This window comes from Lontra canadensis, unplaced genomic scaffold (assembly GCF_010015895.1).
Source record: "Lontra canadensis isolate GAN:19392208 unplaced genomic scaffold, GSC_riverotter_1.0 scaffold55, whole genome shotgun sequence".
NCBI classification, from domain to species: Eukaryota; Metazoa; Chordata; class Mammalia; order Carnivora; family Mustelidae; genus Lontra; species Lontra canadensis.
Genome location: NW_022631049.1, coordinates 559,241 through 580,624, shown reverse-complemented (window position 1 = coordinate 580,624; position 21,384 = coordinate 559,241). Strand labels below are relative to the sequence as shown.

The following is a 21,384-nucleotide window of genomic DNA, read 5'->3' as shown; positions in this document are numbered from 1 at the left end:
GACTCAGGAAGCCCAGCTCCAGATGTCAAGGGAACACAAGCTGAACTGCAGGAACCCGGCAACCCAGCTGAGCTCCCCAGTGTGGGAAAAGATACCCCAAGTACTCTGGGGTTCTTGTCTAAAACTCAGGGTGTTGAGAACCCAGGGATCGCCTCACCGAACTATTCACTGTGCTGTTTCTTAACTCCCATCCTCCGTCTTACAGCCTTCAGGGGCAACAAACACGTGTGATGCCAGCATTCCATTCCCTCCCGTGCATAAAAATATCCTGATTCCTATCACGATCTTTCTGCTTCCCAAAGGGGTGCTTGAAATGGGGCGGGAAGAAAGCGTAACAATAAATCTTTGCACTCGGGGCAAGGTGATAATTAAAAGCATTCTCCACAGCAATGTGCTCTCTGAGGCCAAAAGGGAGGCAGCTGGTCAGCAGAAAGTGCTAGCGTGCCTGGGCCCGGGCCCCAGCTCTGCCTCACACAAGGTGGGTTTCAGTAAAGTAGCTTCTTAGTCTGTGAAATGGGAATAATGATTACACTGATGGGTGGGATCAAGGGGAGCAGTTGATTAGTGCCTTTTAAGTTGAATTAGTCAGATGCACTTGTGTTCTCTGGAATGTTCAGAGCACCTCAGGGTTCTTAGCTCCTGCCCCACCTGATTCTCTTTCTCCCTCGCTGGCACTCTGTTGTTGTTCTCACTGAAGAAACACAGGGAAGCCTGAATTCTGAAAACTGAGCTCTGTTTGGTGTCCGGAAGAAAAGCAGGTCAAGGAGCCTGACTGACCAGAGCCCTTAATGAGGGTCTCTGCCTGAGGGGAACCTGGGCCTCCTTACCAGCCGCATCTTGTCCCATGCCTCGGGCCGTCAGCTGCCCCGCCTCCACTCTCTGACTTAGTGTTTTGGGTTGCTCCTCTAACAACAACTCCAAGCAGATGAGTTATGGCATTTCTAAACAGTTTACATCGCTTCCCTATTCCTCTTGGGAAGTAGGGTGGGGGATAAAGTCAGCAGATAGGAGTCTTAAAAACTGGGCCAAAGGGCATTCACCAGCCTGGTGTCTCCCACTGATGAAAAGAATGCAGAGCTACATGACAAGATAGGAGCTGGAGATTTTTTTTTTAAACGCAAGTGCCTCCATAACAGTACTTGGGCTGTCCATGAGGTCTGAGAAGTTTATAACTGCAAGTGCCTGGTACATGGTTTTTTCCAGACTTTAATGCATATAGGGATCATCTGGGAGAGGCTTTTGAAAATGTAGACTCCTGGGCATCACCCCTCAGAGATGCTGATGCCTTAGGTTTGGGATGGGGACAAGGGGTCTACATTGTAAAAAGTGGTTTACCTGGTTTAGAGGATTCTGATGCATAAACATGCAAATGAAACAATGCCCTAGTAATTTCTCCAGAGATCCAGTCTTATGTTCTGATTTTCTGGCAGTGACCCAAGTCAGCTCTTAGAGTAGGCCAACCTACTCTAGGTTGATTCTTTTTGTTTGTTTGTTTTAAGTAAAATAATTCAAATCTACAGAAAATTTCCAGGGAAAGTACAATGCACTCCCACACATGCTTCACCTAGACTTCTAACATTTTGTCACATTTTTTAAATCTCCCTCATATTATTATCAACTTATTTTTTATAATACGAATTTATTATTGTTATCTTTATGAGACCATCTGAGGGTGTAAGCTGTAGCTATCATGATCCTTCATCTCCAAATACTTCAGCATTTATCTCAGAAAAACAAGAACTTCTCTTACATAATAACCACAATACAATGATCTCACCCAGGAAATTAGCGCTGATATACTATTATCTAATATGCCAGTCAAAGTCAAACTTTGTCAGGTGTCCCAATTGTGTCCTTTATGGCAACTTCTCTTTTTTTCTGATTGAAGATCCACTCCAGGGTTAGACATATGTAGTTGAAATGTCTTTTTGCGCTAATGATTTTTGTTCAAGAACATATTTCCTGATAAACAACAGCATTCCCCCATCCCACCCCCCACCCCATCCTTATTACCTGTGAAGAGCCAGGGATGCAGCACCAGCCTGAGCAACAGCAGAATTAACCTGGGCCCAGTTCAGCCTCACCTGAGGCTTTGGGAAGGGACCCTCTCTCCCGGTCCTGGGTTTGCCTAGCGAGCTTGTTCCCTATCACTATTAGTGTGTCCCTTTGCTCTGCAGTCAGGTAGGCTACCATTGTCCAGACAAGTTCCCTGGACATGTAAAGCTCCCAAACGCGACTTCACTCTAGTTTAAATCTCCCCAGGAGCAGTAACTGATAAAGGATATGCCCTGTTTTCTCCTTCCTAGCTTTCTCTGGAGGCAGCTGGCTGAATGCCTACCTCTGAGGGGGATTCCACCCCCCCCCCCAGCAGCCAGGACTATATAGATAATCTGAAATCAGATTAGGTGACTGTATTTCTTCTGCTTTAGCCAGAAAAAAATAATCACCTGAAAAAAGTATCAGGCAGTCAACAAATGAAATAACCAGGATTTAGTAAATATATATATATAATACCAGGATTTAGTAAAATCCAGCTCTGGTATCCTCCTGTTGCTTCAGATTCTACAATGAGAGCAGAAAAGCAAAGCTCATACCGAGATTGCTGATTGGCATGATTTGAGGAATTCAATTACTTACAGTGAGCATCTAGAACACATTGCCATAGGAGAAAACCCATTTCACATAAGCATCTTCCTGGCTGATGTTGAATTAAGCCTAAATTCAGAAAGAAAATGCCTCAGATTTCCTGAAATCTTTGGGCTTTTGTTTTCTTTGCTGGTATTCACTTAAGAATACTATATGTTTTCTCTAATGAGTGAGTTTATTTTTAATTAAAGAGTTCTTTTCAAAGGGTTAGGAGACCTGGCCACAGGTCACCAGTCAGGACTTTCTCCCCCTCTTAAATAGAAGGTAGGTGGAGAAAGCCATATTGGAGAAAGATTTCAGGGACAAGGCCTCTTGGGGAAAGTAGGAAGCAGAGCTCGGTGGGAGAAGATTAATTCTCTCTCTTCAGACATGGAGTTCTGTTCTTCCCATGCCTGTTACTGTTTTCATAGCTATTTTTGAGGACGTTCATGATTGTCACTGCAAACACCAGAGCAGTTCTGTGCGGTGTCCCCTATAGTACTCTTGATTGTTAAATTAGATGCATTCTAGTTGAGCACCCTCTTCCTGTTCTAGAGACTTCCCACAGGCATCCTGGTTTGCCCAGAACAGTCCTGATTCATCTCTGTTATCCCAATATAGTTATTAAAATGTCCCCATTTTATTTTCAAAAGTGTCCTGTTTGGCTGATGACTTACATAACCATACTAAGGCTCTGGAAAACTCCAAGTATGTTCTCCCCACACAAAGCCAATGGAGCTGTTTGAGTGGTTTGTGCTAGCGCATACCAGTCTTCATCCTAGTGATTAGCTAACTCTGTTTCTTCCTTCTGCTCTGGAGGATTAACCCATCCCTAACTCTTGCATTCCAAAAGTTCTGATTGCCCCACCTTGTCTTGTCTTATTCACGTTTCTAACCTTCCTCACTAACGAGTTTTGTTGGAACGTGGATCCTAGGTGTGTAGTGCAAGTCAAGGCTCTGGCCTGAATTCAGATCTTTCACCTCTAGCAGAGATGTTGGGATGAAATTTGCTGCTTTACCAAAGTGAAGCAGCCTTCACCTTTACTGGGCCAAATGCCTTCCTCGGGGCGCAGATGATATTGAGGCAGTTATTGTGTGGTTTTATGCCTCAGATCCTTTATTTGTAAATCTGAAAGAAGACTAATAGCTTTAAAGTATTTTGAGAATCTCAAAGCTCTGAAGATTATAAATAACAAAAGATATTTTTTTCTCATCTAAAATGGCAGTGCAGATACTGCGGTTACTTACTTAATAGATAGCGTGTGTTCCCTGGGCCATTTGCAGCTGATGGGTTTTTTCCAGTGCTCTATTTATAGAGCTAGGTCAGAAATATCACTTCCGTTGGAACTTGACCTACAGACCATTGTCAATTTTGAAGGCCTGAGGAAGTAGAGTGCACACTGAAGACAGCTGGTTCACAGGTTCAGTTAATGAACCACAAACCCCCAAGGAAATTAATTTTGCTGGAGGATAGATGTGTGAGCCTGTTCAAACCTCTTTTTATGTGATACCTTTGCACCGTGGCCTCATGGAGCTTGTAGGTCATCTTGAATCCTTATTCTAGAAATAGCCAGTCCTAGGTAGTCTTCTTCCCTTTTACACCCCATTCATCCTCTTCAGCATTGCTTGCTGAAATTCTGGCCTCCTTGTCAAATAAAGCAAGACCTGATGATCTACTGACAGAGGTAGTTTAGGCTACTCTGAGAAACTTAGGGAAAAGCAGATCTACATATTTCCCTACTTCATCTTTCAACTAGGGCTAACCAAGATTCTCCGTCACTTCCCCAGTTCAAATGAGTGATCCAACAAAAATCTGTGCTGAGAAACTGAATTTAATGGATGGTAATCCCCTTCTGATTCTTACTCTCTCACTCAGACTCCCACCCTTAAGCTCTGTTGTTATGAAGCCGTGTTTGCTGGGACTTGGCGACTGGCCATCACATGTTTACCCATCATAAGGTTTTTAGGTAGGAGAGACTAAGAAAATTCCTAGTCTGGAAGGAAATCTACTCTTAGGAAAAGGACCACCTGTCTGCCCTCTCTTCAAACTTACATGGGTGGTAGGTAGGGTACAGCCATTCAAAGATAGCACACAGAGTAGAACATTCTCAAACTTCTGGAAAAAGGCCCAGAATGAAGAGCTAATTTCTTATCATCAAAATGCCATAGATTCAAAGTTTTTAGTAGAGGCAGGAACTTCTGAGACCATTTTCAACAAGCTCTTGTCACGGACGAGGAAACTGAGGCTCAAAGAGGCTAAGTAACTGGTCATTAGCAAGGCCTTCCCTGATGTTCTTTGATACGTCACTCTCCTCCCACCTGGTCTCGTTAAAAGCCCACAGCTGAGTCGGAAATAGAACTCCAGGGTCCTGTTGTGTAGCCAGCAGCTGACCATATGCTGCCATGCTTTACACAGAACATGCTTTAGAATGTGAGGACAAAGATAAGGAAGAGACTGTTCATTCCAATGGTAACATGCCATCTCCTTCCTGAACTTTTTGCAGTCTTGAAAAGATTTATAGGTTATTTTTTTTCTTCCTCCCTCCCTCTCTCCCTCCCTCCCTCCCTTCTGTTCATCCTCCCTTCCTTCCTTTCTTCTTTCCTTCCTTCCTTCCCCTCCCACCATCTCTCTCTCTTTCTTTCTTCTTTCTAATCTCAATAAGTTGTCTTTCATCTAAAGGGACAGGAGGGACCACTGTCCAGGATATCCAGCTCTCCTGGGCTGTGAATTTTTCCTTCCTCCCCTCCCCTCCCCCCTATCCTGGGAGTCAGTGCTTTGTTTATACTTGCCTTATTTTTAACATGGAAAAGTCTATCCTTTTAAAGTTGATCCTTGTGCTACAGGGCAGACACTTTTATATTATGGACTAGAGATTCAGTTTAACCTCCCAGAAATGCTTAGCACAGGAGTTATAAATTGAAATGTTTTCAAAGGAGGAGCTTCTGCATTGAAGGCGCCCCAACAGGCCTCTTCTAGATACTGACACGAGTTGGTACCAGAAGCGCATTACCTTTTTGGAAATCAAGGCTACATAGCAACCTGATTATCCTCCTCCAGTCTGATTACACAAGGACTACACCCTTTGTGCAGAACAGGGAGCGAGCCCCTTGCCTTGTGAGCAATGTGTCTTCATAACCAACTCCCACTCCACAAGCACGGGGAATTGGATCCAAAAGATAGCGGTCATGAAGGCTATTCCAGAATCCAAGTCCTGTTGTTTTAACTACTTTATGACTGAGTTTTTCTAGCTTGCCTCGTTATTAATAGAATAAAAAATGTAGAAGATGATAATTCAACTCTTTCTCCCTAGAATTTCATTTTCAGTGTTTAATCAGCATTGTTTCTGTCATTTATACATATCAAATATCTCCATCTGTGAGTCACCACAAACCTTTGGTTGCCTGGAGGCAGGAATTATTATTCACATTTTACGCAGATGGGTAAGCAATCACAGAAAGAAAACATGCTCTGACTTACCTAAGAGAATCTCAGCGAGTGGAGAACGCATGTCCCCACCGTCTGTTTTAGAGAGACTTGACTTCAGTGTAAACAAATTAGATTTTCTCCATGTAGCTTACTCAAATACTTCCACAAGCTCAATCCTGTGGTGACGAAGAATCCCCAATAATGAAAATATTTTCAAAACCGAGTTCACTTATTTGATTTTTCTATCTGTATTGGAATGAACCAAATTCCAGTAAAATGAAGTCATTCTGCCTTGGCAGGTCTAAATATCGGAGTCATCAAAAAAGAGAAGGGCAGAGAGTGCCCTAATTTTTAGAACTTCTGGTTAAAATGAGTGTAGAGAAGACTCACTTATCTCTTTCCTGACCAATTAGGTCATTGGGCAGGAAAACACCTTTTCTGAAAGGCCAGCAAGTGGATTCCTTCTACCTTTAATTTCCCATAAACAGCATTAATGATTATTTATGCCAGAAATGTTTGAAAGTCAAAAGACAGGAGACATATTTTCTAGCTGCAAATAAAGGGGCACTGGGGTGGCTCAGTGGGTTAAGTGTCTGCCTTTGGCTCAGGTCAGATCTCAGGGATCAAGCCCCATGTTGGGCTTCCTGCGCAGCAGGGAGTCTGCTTCTCCCTTTCCCTCCGCAATCCGCCCCCACCACACACACACTTGTATGCATGTGCTCTCTCTCTCAAACAAATAAATAAAATCTTCTAAAAAGTTATCAATTTATATTAACCGACAGTTTTCCCACCTTCTTCTCTCCCACTTCTCTTTCAAGTAATCCCACCACCTATAGCCACTCTTCAGGGTCCTATGAAGTGAAACAACTTTTCCATTCTGGCCAGATTTTTAGGGCTTCCACCAGAGAGGGTCAGTTCCAGGCTACCTGATTTACACGAATCAGCTGCTGGGCCAGTTGAGCGAGGTTAAATAACTTGCCAAGCCAGGGCATGCACTGATCTTTCTGGAAACCCCTGGCCCTGAGTTATCAGCGTATATCAGAACAGAGGAAGCTGGTTGTGGAGCCAGAGTGACACACAGATTCAGATGAGTGATGAGATGCTCGCATTGTGCCTGCACCAGTGTCGTCTCAGAGACGGGCCTTCAGGATCTCTCTTCAGGCCCTTCCTGAGGCCCCCTGTCAACTGGGCTGACACGGTTGTGGGCTGTTTGACATAAGGAGCCTGGAGAAGGCTGACTGGAGTAGCGGTAAAGACAGTCGGCCCGCTTTGAGTCCCGACCCTGTCATTAACCAACCACGCGCCCTTGGGAGAATGACCTTAATCCCTCACAGCTTTAGTTTGTCAATAGGGGTGAAGATATTCCCTACCTCCATGAGGATCAAAAAAAAAGATATAACAGATGAAGCTCAAACAGGACGTAAGCCCTCCTCCTATAAAAGGCTCACCTAGGGCCTCCTTGTAGTACTTTAAAAATATTGTCTTTTCTTATCATTAGCTTTCAAGGCCCTCTCTTACTGCTCTTGTGGGGGCATCATGTTTGTAATCGCTCCTCCACAAGCTGCTCACTCAGGGTTCCCATTAGAAGCTTTCCCGTAGTCATTTGCACTCACTGGCCTTTCGTCAGGCCCTGAGCTTACCCGCCCGGAGAGCAGCCGGGTACATGGGTACATTGTTATACTGTTTTCATTGCTTTAGGGACATGGCATTCTTTAAATAGTCACTACTGGCCATATGGTTTTGACTCCTGAAACTCCTGAAAATCCTGAAAAAATCTTCCAGACCTGAGAAGTGCCTATAATTTTATTATTTAAAAAAATATGTATATTTTCTGACCACTTGACTAATTAACTCCTAATTAGTCTACATATAGTTTTTTGTGGCAAACTTGAAAGCTCAGCCTTATTTCATCCTATCACTTAGCAGGCACCTAAGCAACAAGCTTCTAACAAGTTTGTTTGAAAATTGTGAATATGGGGGGCACCTGGGTGGCTCAGTGGGTTAAAGCCTCTGCCTTCGGCTCAGGTCATGATCCCAGGGTCCTGGGATTGAGCCCGGCATTGGGCTCTCTGCTCAGCGGGGAGCCCGCTTCCCTTCCTCTCTCTCTCTGCCTGCCTCTCTGCCTACTTGTGAGCTCTGTCAAATTAATAAATAAAATCTTTAAAAAAAATGTGAACATGGTATTAATTTTAGATTAAGCAAGATAGAATTAAGAATGTAAATCTGCTAAAACAAATATATGTAACATAGTTCAAAGTTTAGTAGGAATAACTTAGCAACTATTTAATCAGGATTTATTAAGTGTCTTCTGTGTGTCAGTGACGCAGAATGATCGAGGCATAAATTAAGTGATTTGGACTAGCATAAATCAGACATGGATTTGACCCTCTTAAGATATGTATTAGGGGTATTAAGAAAAGCACACACAGGGAATATACCACAGGAGAGAAAATGGTGTAATGTGAGAGAGGGAAATAAAGCATTATGGGAATTTAGAGGAGGAAGACAGTATGTCTGTGAGGGCCAAGGAAGTGCCACGCAGGAGGTGGTATCGACGATAATGTGTGGACCTAGAGGGATTTCAGGTGGGGAAGGGACGTGGGGAAGAAGTGATTATGTTGAAGTGGAATGGAGGGAGCCGTGTGGAAAGGCAGGTTGGGCACAGACTAGAAGAACTCTGAATGCCAGTCTGAGGAATTTAGAGCTCTTTGGATGCACTTGGGAGTTGCTGAAAGTTTTCGAGCACACTTGGTCAGAAGTGGCAGGGGAGTGTGCTTAAATGTGTGGTTGGGGAGGTTAATCAGGCAGAAAAGAGAATGGACTTTAGGAACTGACAGCAGCATGGACATCAGGAAGTTCTAGCAGCCACCCCCAGGTGAAAGCTAATGAGGGTCTGATCTAAGGTTGGGGTAGGAGGAACAGAGGGTAAGGGAAAAGATATAGGTGAGGTTTTATAGTTCAGTCAATAGAACGTCACAATTTATTGGAACTGAGAAGCATGGGAGAAGGAGAAATTTAAAAGTGGAACTGAGGTTCTGAACCAGATTAACTAGAAGGCCAAAGAAAGGGACAAAGAAGGAAGAGAGAGTTATGTGGGAAGACATAAGCTTGATTTGAAGATATTCAGTTTATGGTGCTGAAATTCATTAGGTCAGACTTGTAGTTCTTGTTGTTGAAAATGGAGGACAAGTGCTAAGGCAGGTTGTAGGTTGAGTCAAGGCTTCAAAATCACCCAGGTCATGGTGTTGGCCTTGTCAACAGTGAGGACATGCCATATGCAGCAGACGTTGCAAGCTTTGTGGGAATGAGTGATAGGCGGCTCCTAAGTATGTTCATTTGTGCATTTTTAGAAATTGTTAAATTAAGTCAAGAGGATTGTACTTAAACATTGACTTCCTTCTGGCTTCTCTTTTTTCAAAGTCAAAAGATGTGGTTGACTCTGAACTCATTTTGTCACACGACAGCACTAGCCGGAGCAGCCAAGGTCTGCCCCTTGTGATCATGGATAGATGTGCTCATTCTCCACAGTCTCCACTACTCCCTGTCTATCTCCTAACAGTTCATATTAAACACAAAGTAGAGTAATGGTTGCCTAGGGCTGGGGGGCACAGAGAGGGGCTTGAGGCTTATATGGCTAAGGCACATGGAGTTTCTTTTTGAGGTGATGAAGTGTTCTAAAGCCAATTGTGGTAATGCTTGAACAACTCTGAATATAGTAAAAACCATTGGACTGTACACTTTGGGTGGATTGTATGATGTGTGAATTATCTCAAAAAAGCTGTTATATAAAAATGCGAAAATGAAAAAAGAAAAGAGAAGAAAAATCAGTTGCTATTGCCTTTCCAGGGTTGGTTTTCTTATAACAGAAAATATTTCTTTATCAATATGTCTCTATCAAAAAGGGGAAGTTGGGAGACAAGAGGGATGTGTATTTTAAGAAAAATGGAAGAAATTATATCTCTTTGCAGCAATAAAGGATTCCTGCATTTTAAGATGCAAACACCTGGCCTCTTTACTAAATGCACATTACCTTCCTAGGCACTTGGGTGATAGGAGAAAAATCGGTCACTGTCAGCCCCCTGCAGTCCACCCATAACTAGGAAGAGAAGGAGAAGAAAAGCAGAGAAGGAAAAGAACACTCATCAAGATCCAGAAGAAGCAGAAGAAGCAGATCTTAGATGCCAAAAGGGGGGGGGGAGCTTTATCAGCGGTTGCCAAGAGGTCAAGGAGGATGGGGACAGAGAAGTCAGGAGGTTACAGGAGACCATCCAGTGAGAAAGCTTAGAGCAGTGGGGCCGGAGAGAGACTTGGGAGCAGATGACAAAGTGCCCCAGATGCATTGTTCGGGAGTTAGTATTTGTCCTCAGCACGGAGGGCTGCTGGAGGAGTTTGAGCAAGGGAGTGGTGTGATCCTATGAGCATGGTCTAGATAATTTGTTTTCAGATTAATTTGTGTGTGTTTTGAGTGATGTGCATGATACACTACAGTCACCCTAAATTTTATTCTTTCCAATGCTAAATTCTTCTTCATCTGGAACTCCCCAGGCTTGTTGTGGTCCCAGTTGTTGATTCCTATCTAATTCATTCCTGTACCTGCTTGAGCCGGAGAAAATGTATGGTTGGTATTGTCTAACCCAGGGGCATTCAACCTCAGCACTCTCATGTTCGGGGCTGGATAATTCCTTGTTGAGAGCCTGTCCTGTGCGTGGGTGTTCAGCAGCATCACCGTCCCCCGCCCCCTCCGCCAAATGCCAGTAGCCCTCCCACTTAGACATTGCCAACAAATCACCTCCAGCCTAGAACCACTGACCCACATTCATCTGCTATAATATTTGGGCCCAGGAGTGTACGGCCATGCAAAGGCCATGCAAAGGCCATGCAGAGTTGGTAGACCACCCTGAAAGATGACAGGTCCAGAAAAGAGAAGAAGACCAATACTCTGGACTGAGGGGTGAAAATCAGAGGATGCAGTAAGCAGGCAATGAATGAGAAGCTCAAGGCCTCATGTTGTTTTATCTACTAATCTGGTGGGCTTCAGCCTCTCTGTATTTAGTCTCCTCATCGCAAAGAGACAGCATCTTGAGATTACAAAGCACAATGAATATCCTACTGTGCTCCCTATAGGGCTAGGATTCCTCTCAGGGCCAAAGAGGAGTCCTCAGAATGGGCCAGATATGAGGGGAGGGTGGGTGGGCAGGCTTCTAAGTGGTGGGACTAGTGAGCCTGCCTCTAAGGAGAAAGAAGAGGAGGAGAGAAGGAAGAGTTTCCTCCTGGTGATGTCAAGAGGGATCAGCGAGGCTGTGGAGATGGAAGGTAGTAGGTGAAGCACAACTTGGAGTAGACTGGAAATTCGGATGGATCCTTCAGATCCCTCCCCTTACAGGAAAGTCTTAGAAGGTGAAAGAATGTTTCTCTGGGGATAAGGCTGTCTAATACAGATTAGATATGAAATGGTTAGATCTTTCGTATTCCTCTTCTGGGTGTGTGTATGCAAGGATTGGAAGGGTAAAGGAATTTTATATACATACGCTACTGTTTCTATATTGATTAGGAAAATTGAGTTAAGACTCTTATCAAGCTAAACAAGCCATACAACTCTATTAAACTAAGACTGTTTCATAACTGGCTCTCATTCTATGGAGTAGCATTATGCCTTTCTGCCATGGATGTTGAGTGGCTCAATTTTTTATTAGCAATGGCTCTAAGCTGCCTTGCATGCAAGCTCTTATTGATATATAACTCTGTTATCTTTTAGCCTAGTGGTGGTCCCTTTCACTGAGGCTAAAGGAAACTCATGCTGGTTTTTATTTTTAGTCTCATGTTCTTAACCCTGTCCTTCTTCTCTAATTTGTCAACTTTTGTGGTAATGAACTGAGTCCCCAGGAGTCTCTAAGCAATGAGCAGTGACTGGACTTTTGTTTATGGGAAACACCATTATAAGAAATGGGCATTCATAGTCATGGTTTTGCCCTGTTTCATTTCAGGCACTTCTGGATCCAGCTGTGTGACAGCTGCCCTAGGAAACACCTGGAGTCACAGTGTGAACACCCGGCTGATTCTCCAGTCCCTTGGTTCAGAGAGAAGACAGGTGAGTTCTTTGACAATGTTTTCTGACTGTTGAGTTTAGAGAACAAGATGTACTTAGCAGTCTGAGTGTTCATCTCCTGAAAGCATTGGCCACATTTTCTGTCCTGGGCCAACACCATCGGGGCAGGTAAAGAAATGAGCATCCCTGCCTGCCCCAATAGCAGTTATAATGAAGTGGGAAATCAGTCACTCACAGGAAAAAATGTGTAAGAATAAAGCCCATAGAGTTAGCATGCCTCTTGATATTTGCCAATGGCTTGGAAATGACCACGGTCCACCCTCTAGGGATCTCAAACTGTCCAAATAGCTGGTATTTGTTGAGGACTAGATAATTCTTGGACAAATTAAATAGTGACAATGCTTTTTCTTGAGGTTAATATGCTTTGAAAACCATAGCCCAGACAGATCCTGCCATGTGATAAACTATTCCCCAGACCATAGGTACTTGTGCACTAACTCATAAGCCAGTAAGTTCAAGTACCAGAATTTGCTGGAGAGACCCCCAAAAGGATGACAGCTCTTTCAGAGCTCCCTGTTGATGGTTTCTATCCTGGCCTCAAATGAGAACTGTCTCCCCACCCCTCCACGTTCCATCCAGAAAGTTTAACTTTCTACAACCCTTTTTTTCATTCAAAGAAAGGAACACCACAGTCTGACACCTTTGGTAAAATGTTTCGTAATTAGGGAATTCATTTTTCCCGATGCCTAACATCAACTTTATTCTGTTGTGTGGACCAGGTTCCATCATAACCTCTCCCACAAGCAGGAGGAAGAAGAAGATAGGGTGATTGTTGTGATTTGTTGGATGGGGCAAAATTCAGAATCCAGATTTGCCCATCTTGCTAAATGTGTTACAGTCCAGGTTATTCACTAAAGAGGCATGAAATATCATGCTGGTGGTCCTTTCTGGGGGAGGTGGCGGGGAGCTGTTGCCCTTCACCTGCATTAGGTAAATTGGCTGTCTTCCAAGGAGTCAGGAATCATCAGAAACAGACATGAGCCTTTGCCTGTTCCAGACATAACTTTCCGAGTACCCTTGGTTACAGACCAGAGGATTCTTCTTGGTTTGCTTGGGACTGTGTAAATAACATTCCAGCTTGATGATTGAGTCAGCCATGTTCTGAGAAGATGGAGCTGCTTGTTTTCGTTTAGGGGAACATTCTTAAGTTTTCAGGCCCTGGCGTGCTCATTACCTCAGTGATACCTTTTCCCCGATGATTCAAGTATCCTGGGTTCTGAATCCATTACTTCTCTTTTCAGAGCCAGAGATGTTCCTGTAGAACCCAGTGACCTTTGTTTTATACCCGAGGTTATAAATTATGTTAAGTAAACCCAATTTGCAGCTGTCAGGCACTACTACCTAAACTCTTATTTGAGGAAGCAAAATTCCTTGTGAATCAGTGTGGATCCATTCATTTTCATGGATCTTCAATCGCATTCCTTGAAAATGGGTAGTGCACACTGATTTTGTGATATAGTCTGTTATATATAATAGCATGGACTCCAGACTCCCAGATCCTTGTTTTACCAATTCCAGATAGCATTTGTTAGTATATAAAGAAGTTAGTGCCATATTTTCTTTTCCTTTTGTTTTAATAAATTAGCCGGTCATTTCCATTTTTTAGACATTCATAGGAAATAGCTAGTAGGACAAACGCTATTATTTTATGTCTCTTTGGTAACTGCAGGATTCTGGTGGCTCTTGGTTCTTGGCTCACAGGGTCAAACACAGGCCACTAGTCACAAGAGGAATGAGGAGCACAGCATGGATAGATCAGTGACAGTTTATCAACTCATATCCTATCAAATGAGTCAGTGATGTTATCTTAACCTACAAAGGACAACATGTTACTATCATTGCTAATCAATCAAGAGCAGAGTTAAATGCTTTTGAATCATGTTTTCAAACACTAATTAGTGAAATATGTAAATAAAATAGTAAAGTATAATAAAATGCTGTAGCAAAGTAAAATATGACCAGTGTTAAAATGGCCAACCCAAGCAGAAGAACTGCACTTAATTAATCTATAGAAGTGTGTGTGCCTTTTGGGACCAGTGTTTCAATTTGTGGCCTAATAACTAGGATGAAATTTGATGTAGAAAACATGTCTCTATCTGATGAACTTATCTCGCTTTGGCAGAGGACATGCATCGTGATTCACTGAGCTTTTCCTGTGTTCTTACTTCTTGACAAAGTAGAGAAGCCATATGAAGATAAACCTTTTCTGGGATATGTGCACAAAAAAGTACCTTAAGCTAGTCTTTAAGGTAGTTGTTCCAAGCAATACTTCCTTATAGTAGTTTTCCTACTAAGTAGGAAAACATGCCAACATTCTAGTATCGCCAGATCTCTGGAACACCAACTGCCAGGAAAAGATATCAGGTATAGCTCTCCCCACCCCCACCAGTGCACAGAGGCCACTACACCAAGGGATCAAGGACATGGAATGAGGATTATGTTTTATCCCGTTTCTATGACATTGAGCTCTACGCCAGGGCTGTTGAATGTGAGGCTTAGTCTGAGATCACAGGGCTGGAAGGAGGTCAGGTCAAGCTGAGCAGCTCTGCGAGCCGATTAAACCAAGAGCTGAATTGTATAGTCCAAGGGAAGGAGTCCTCGCTGGCTGATTATTTTCTTTACACCCTGGAAACTTTGTAAAATTATATAATCAGGAAAGAAATCTCCTTATCAGGGCACAAGCCAAGTTAATGCTCTTGTTTATTCTGCTTCAGTGTTTGCAAAAACCCTCTTAAGAAGCTGGGAAACATTTTCTTTTGGACTAATTTAGTTTTTTTTCCATTTGACTTTTATTTACTCTTTCTCTAGTCTGTTTCAAACCTGCCCCACCCTTTGTGCAACATTTTTATTCTTACCAAAGATGTGTCCTTAAAGTGGAATTAAAATGGTCTCTACCAGGGTTATTTTTTCCTCCTCTTTCAGTATTTTGGATTTTTTTTTTTTTTTTTTTTGTAATCAAAAATGTGTTTTTGGTCCACGCTGTACATGGCTTGGGGATGCAAAGTAGTAGACGACAGAGTTCCTGCCTTCGAGGTTCTTCTGGTCGAGTGTGAGAGATGGTACATGTGTGTTTACACTCATAAATAATCAAAATGAAGTGCACAAGTCAAAGAACAAACTACTAGTCAAGCGTGGTGTCAGATTTGTTACCTAATAACTGGTTGAGATGGTACCTGCTTTGAAACCAGAGCAAGGTAAACTCACCAGAGGCCCATTAGCCTTTTTAAAAGACAAGGCTTAAATTATCACTTTATTTTTTTTTTAAGATTTTATTTATTTGACAGAGAGAGAGATCACAAGTAGAGAGAGAGAGGAGGAAGCAGGCTCCCCGCCAGCAGAGAGCCTGATGTGGGACTTGATCCCAGGACCCTGGTATCATGACCTAGCTGAAGGCAGAGGCTTAACCCACTGAGCTGCCCAGGCAGCCCGAGTTATCACTTTCAATCAGTGTCTCTCAAGCCTGGCTGCTTTTTAGACTCATCACAGGGGCATTTGCAAAATACCAACGCCAGAGCCCCCCCCACCCCCGCCCCATTAAATCAAAACGTGTGTTGGTGGGCCGGGCACCTGTGTTTATTTGTAAAGCTTCCCGCTGGGAGCCAAGGCGGAAAACCACTGCCCTACATAGATAAATGTATATTACTGAGAGAGGAAAGGGAAAATGCAGGGTGAGGAGGAACGGGAAAAGAAGACAAATGGGAGGGCAGGTCCCATGTTCTGAAGACAGCTTGATTCTGGCCTTGTCACCAGAGCAGAGCGTTTACGCCCTCAGTCACTTGACAAGGCTTTATTTGCTCAGCTCTTCTCTGCTAGTGACCATGTAAGATGCCAGGGATTAAAAATATGAGTAAGTCGATGCCCTGAAGACGTACATTCACAATCGACCTGGGGAAAGAGGGGAATGTGTGGACCATACCCACGCCATGCGCGTGGTGGGTCTAGTGAGAGTGGAGGGGAGGGCGGGCCCCACTGCAAAGGAAGGTTCTGGGGTGTTTGATGAGGCAGCAGCACATGTAATGGATTGGCTGAAGCCTTCCTTCAGGAGGCGCTGGCAGTGACCTGGTGCGCCATCATGAGGGGCTGGAAAAGGTGGAGTGAGGGCGGTTATATGTGAAAGAATGATGGAAAAATTTGATGAAATATTCATACTATTTCTCATCAAGTCATCGTGAAGTCCGTTCCTATGAACCACATATGGGATTATATAAATTTTTCAGTACTCTGGAAGGAGTAATGAAGGAAATTAATCCCAACTAAGCTTCACACCCTCTTGATGAAATAAATATTATGACTCTCTCATTTCAACAAACTGGGAAGAGAGAACTTTTTCATATAGTAGGTTTATTTAAATGGACTTTATAATAATATTTTCATCTGCTATTTAGAAGTCACCCGGAAGTTAAAGAACACTTGAGGGGAAGAGCATAAAGTACCCAGTAAATTGTTGACAAGACCCATAATGTTTCTCAAACTCCTGGTCCTTACTGGAATCCTTAGGCTTTTCTCAAGGTCCCAGGTTGTTTTGCATCTGGGAAGTATTTAGTGTCTCTTTTCTGGTGATATAATTCTTCTCTCAGTATGCATTTTCTGTTTTAAAAGACTTAAGGGGCAGCTGGGTGGCTCAGTCGATAAGCATCTGCCTTCAGCTCAGGTCATGATCTTAGGGTCCTGGGATCGAGCCCCATGTCGGGCTCCCTGCTCAGCGGGAAGCCTGCTTCTCCTTCTCCCACTACCCCTGCTTGTGTTCCCTCTCTCTCTCTCTGTGTCTCTCTCTGTCAGATTAATAAATAAAATCTTTAAAAACTTAAAACACCATCACTGTGGAGCCTTCCTGACACCGAGTTTAATCAGCCCTGTTTCCCTCAGTTTTGCCCACAGATGCACCTAGTACTTTCCTCTGTTCTTGCATGAGTGAAACCCGGATTGTGAGCCCCTTGAAGGCTATGACTGAATCTTATTTGTATACCCTCAGAAGCAGAACAGTGCTTGACATTTACACATTCAGTACATATATTTTGAAAGAGAGAGAGAGAAACTCCTCATATCCTTATGTGAACCCAGTCCTGAGAAAGAAGGCCATACTGCTTATTTGGAATCACTCTTCCCCGTAGGAATTGGGTTATACAGCTTAATAGTTCCTTTAAAGTATTAGTAATTGTCAGTTTAAAAGGTTGGCATCAGACCTTGACAATTACCAGCAGATCCTTATAATGAAGTGCTGTACAACTAACAAATATAGGAATGTCTTTCTGCAGAACTAGCCTGCTGGGGGCTATGGGAGTGAGAGTCAGGCTTTCCTTGAAATCGTATTTGGAATTCCTCTGTGTAAGCAAACCAGAGCCCTAAACCCAAGCAAAGTGAGGGAGAGGGGTTCCACAGCTGCTTGCAAGGAACAGGCAGCTTGCGGACTTTGGCTGAGGGGAAGGATAAGAAATCTTTGTTGCCATCTTCCAACAGTCCTGAGTTCTGCTGTCTGTGCTTGGATAGGCTTAATGGAGGACTGACTAACTGAAGGAAAGATGAGAAATCTGTTCTCCCAGATAAGCTGAAGGGTAGGTTTGGGGCAAGAATGTCAGGCACACAATCATATTCACCCAAAGAAAGACATTGAAGAGGATGTTTTACCTCATGGAAGTCATAGTTTTATGTCTGGCTGTTTGCAGAATCCCCCAGGGAGGAACTCAGGGTTAGTGGTCCTCCCTCAAAAATGAACCCCTCTCCCTTTGTTAAATGGTTCCAGATCGTTGTGTTTATTCTGTGTCTTTCTACCTCAGCCCGTCTGCTGCTTTTAGGCAAGGAGACTGGTGTGTATGTGTGTGTATCCAGCCAGAAGAAAACTCTGGTTTCGGGGGTGGGAGAAATTTCTTTCTAAGCATAAATGTCTGCAGAAATAGCAAAGGGAACATAGAATCTCAGCCAAATACATTGCCTTGGGTATAAATGTTTCATCCCTTTTCAGAGCTGCTTGAGTGTGAAATCTAACCCCCTGCCCACACTCTTCCCTCAGAAGTGCTTGAACAGGTATTGAGCCAATTGAGAAAATGTGTAAAAGAGGAGCCCCAGAATGGTGACTTTCATTTTTTTAAAAATAATTATTTTATAAACATAAATTGTATTATTAGCCCCAGGGGTACAGGTCTGTAATCACCAGGTTTACATACTTCACAGCACTCACCATAGCACATACCAATGTCCATAACCCCACCACCCTCTCCTGACTCCCCTTCTCCCCCACCCACCCCCTCCCCACCCCTGCAACCCTCAGTTTGTTTAGTGAGATTAAGAGTCTCTTATGGTTTGTCTCCCTCCCAATCCCATCTGAATGGTGACTTTTAAAAGGATTCCACCCCCCACCTTTTTTTTTTTTTTTAGGCCTGCAGGCAAATGTATTAAAATCTGAGGAAATCCTACCTGAAGTTGTGCAGTAACAGCAAATGAATGCAGTGAGCTAAGACTCAGAGCTTAGAGACAGGCTCCATCTGAGAAAGGACAACATAGACACCCCCATGGGCATTCCCTGTTTCTGTCGCTGCATCTGAGATAGGAATAGCAATGCCTTCTGTACTGCTACCAGAAAAAAACCAATACAAAACAAAACAAAAAAGCCAAACTCCATTGGAGTCCCTCTGGGGAAAAAAAAATCCCTAGTTCTTGATGCGCTCAAGTAGAGAAAACTTTCCCTGGAAGGGGTTCCATTGGAAATCCCTAGTTAAAAATTCATTAGTACAGTTGCCCCCATGCTTCTGATGGGGGTCTTCTTTTCAGTGCCTTGGCCATGATAGACAATGTACCTTTGCTGAGGGGAAGCATCAGTTTTTCCTAGAAGATTTTGAGCCACAGGGAGTCAAGAAAAATTCAAATCAAAATCAAAACAAAGTAAGGGTGGGGCAGGGGGTTAGAAACCATCACAGGGTTTTAAATGTCCTTAAAAAGTAGAGTTGTAAAAGTAAGTTTTAGCACCATTCCAAAGAGGAAAAGGTACTTGAACACCAAAAAATAGAGAAGACATTATCTATGAATAAAGAATACTATTATAAATCAAATACATTTGTTTTTAATGGACGACTTAGTACATATCCATGTTTCTGTCTTTGAAGATTATGATCTATGATACGAGAGGCTGAGTGACTGCTCCACTCACACAGTGTTTAGGTGACTTCACCTTTACTGAGCCATTTACTGTCCCAGTATTTTATCAGCTCTGTCATTCTCCACCAGCTCTGACTAGTTTTATTTTCACACGCTGTCTGGTACCCAATCCCCTTATGCAGTGACCCTCCCAGCTCTAACTGGCTGAGTAAACCAGGGCAAATATGTGCATGAGAGATTTCCAGAGAAATCTCAGCTGTTGCAGGAAATGGAAGAGACACAGGGCTTTGGAACCAAACTGAAGACCTTGTTGTCAGCTAGGGAAGAGAAGTGTTTTCAGTTGGGAAACAACATAGGAAACAGCTATGAGATCTCTTGGACAAGGCGGTGACCTGAGAGTCAAGGACACTTAAATGTATTTGGCTCATTTGAGAATGAAGGTTGGACAGGATGTTGTATTTTGGCTTTGGTTAGCTATGACTGAGAAGAAAATGGGGCAACATCTTTGGTTAGGAAAAGCAATAGCTACATAAACTATGAACTGATTTACAAATGAACCAGTGCTCTTTCACTAGAACCTTTAAAGGCCTTTAGGATATGACATGTCCCATCTGAGATGCCTCCTAGAGATGATCTTATCCAGGGATTCTCTACTACAGGGACCTTAAGAATCACAGGTGTTTGTTAATGCTGACTCCTAGGCCCAGCCCCAGTGACCATTCAGTGAGAGCAAGCACTTCCAGTGATTCTCACCAGGGTGGGCCTCAGAACCACACTGTATTCTAGCCATTTCATTTTACAGATAGGGGCAAGCAACTGAGGTTCAGTGACTTAGGCAGGGTCACACAACTAATAAGCAGCTGAAATGGAAGTGGAATTAAAGTCTGCTCATTTCTAATCTTTTGCTATTTTCACTCTACTATGCTGACTTTTAATAGGAAAACTCTGGGCAAAAAAGTGCCCTAGCCCAATCAATTGACTGGGTTTGTAGGCAAAGTGATATTTATATCCTCTATGACTCTTAGTGGCTTGTAAAAAGTTTCTACAGAACTCTGTGAAAAAGTGTATATTTTTTAAAAGTACCATCCCACCCCACATTGCAGTGAATCACCAGATGAAAGCATTTTAGGGGTACCTGGGTGGTGCAGACGGTTAAGCGACTGACTCTTGGTTTTTGGCTCAAGTCGCGATATCAGAGTCATGAGATCGAGCCTCCCATGGGGCTCCATGCTCTGTGGGGAATCTGCTTGAGATTCTCTCTCTCCCTCTCTCTCCGCCTCTCCCCCTCATGCTCTCTCTCTTTCAAGTAAATAGATAAATCTTAAGAAAAAAGAAAGGAAGGAAGAAAGTCAGCATTTTAAATTCTTGGTGAATACATTAACTTTTTCTAAGTTGAACTTCACAGTGAGCATGGACTTCCCAACCAAATGACTCTCTTAATACACAACATCCTGCAAGCAAGGCTGTCTTCTCTCCCCCCTTCCACAAATGGTCACGTGTGCTCACGGAGAGCCACCCTTCATCTTGAGCTTCCCGTTGCCTAGCTTCGTAGGCTAAAGGTATGGGATAGTTTGAGAACCTTGGAGTTTTCTGGTCTTTTGTTTGCGTGGTCTTCTCAGAATGGGAGAGGCTTTGCGATTCTCATATTTTTGCATCTTTGCATCTTTATTTGAGAAAGTCAGAGTGGAACAGGGGTAAGGAGGCCGCCTGCGTGGAGACCCATTTCCTGCTGTCTCAGGATCCTACAGTTCCGTAGTGAAGAGAATCCTTGCTGGCTTCTGATGCTCCAGGCAACACCAATTTCAAGTCCTCTTTATTGTCTCAGGAGGGAAGGGGGTTAATCTTTATTGAGTACTTTTGGTTGCAGGCCTCAGGTTTGATCCTTTCACATGCATTATTTCCACTGACCCCCACAACAAGCCTTCAACAGAGATCTTTTCGTCTCCTTTTTACAGAGAAACTGAGCTAGAGAAATGAGCTAATAACTTGTATTCAGTAGTAGTTCAAGATTTGAGACCAAGTTTGCCATGTCCTCTGAGATGTAGGTGTCCTTTTTTTTTTTTTTTTTTAACTTTACGAATCAAATGAGGTGTTGGAAAATGAGGCCTTGCCTTAGTGATGATTCTTTTGGCTTGCA

The 21,384-nt window shown here is 43.2% G+C and overlaps 1 protein-coding gene across 8 annotated transcripts in view; it reads left to right on the top strand.

Moving 5' to 3' along the window:
* The window catches only part of RAD51B (RAD51 paralog B), a 675,478-nt gene that overhangs the window by 501,539 nt on the left and 152,555 nt on the right, over positions 1-21,384 (top strand). For all 8 annotated transcript variants that reach the window (XM_032875118.1, XM_032875115.1, XM_032875120.1 and 5 more), the window contains exon 9: positions 12,037-12,140. In XM_032875118.1, the coding sequence (XP_032731009.1) occupies positions 12,037-12,140 (104 nt within the window). The remainder of the gene's footprint in view (positions 1-12,036; positions 12,141-21,384) is intronic.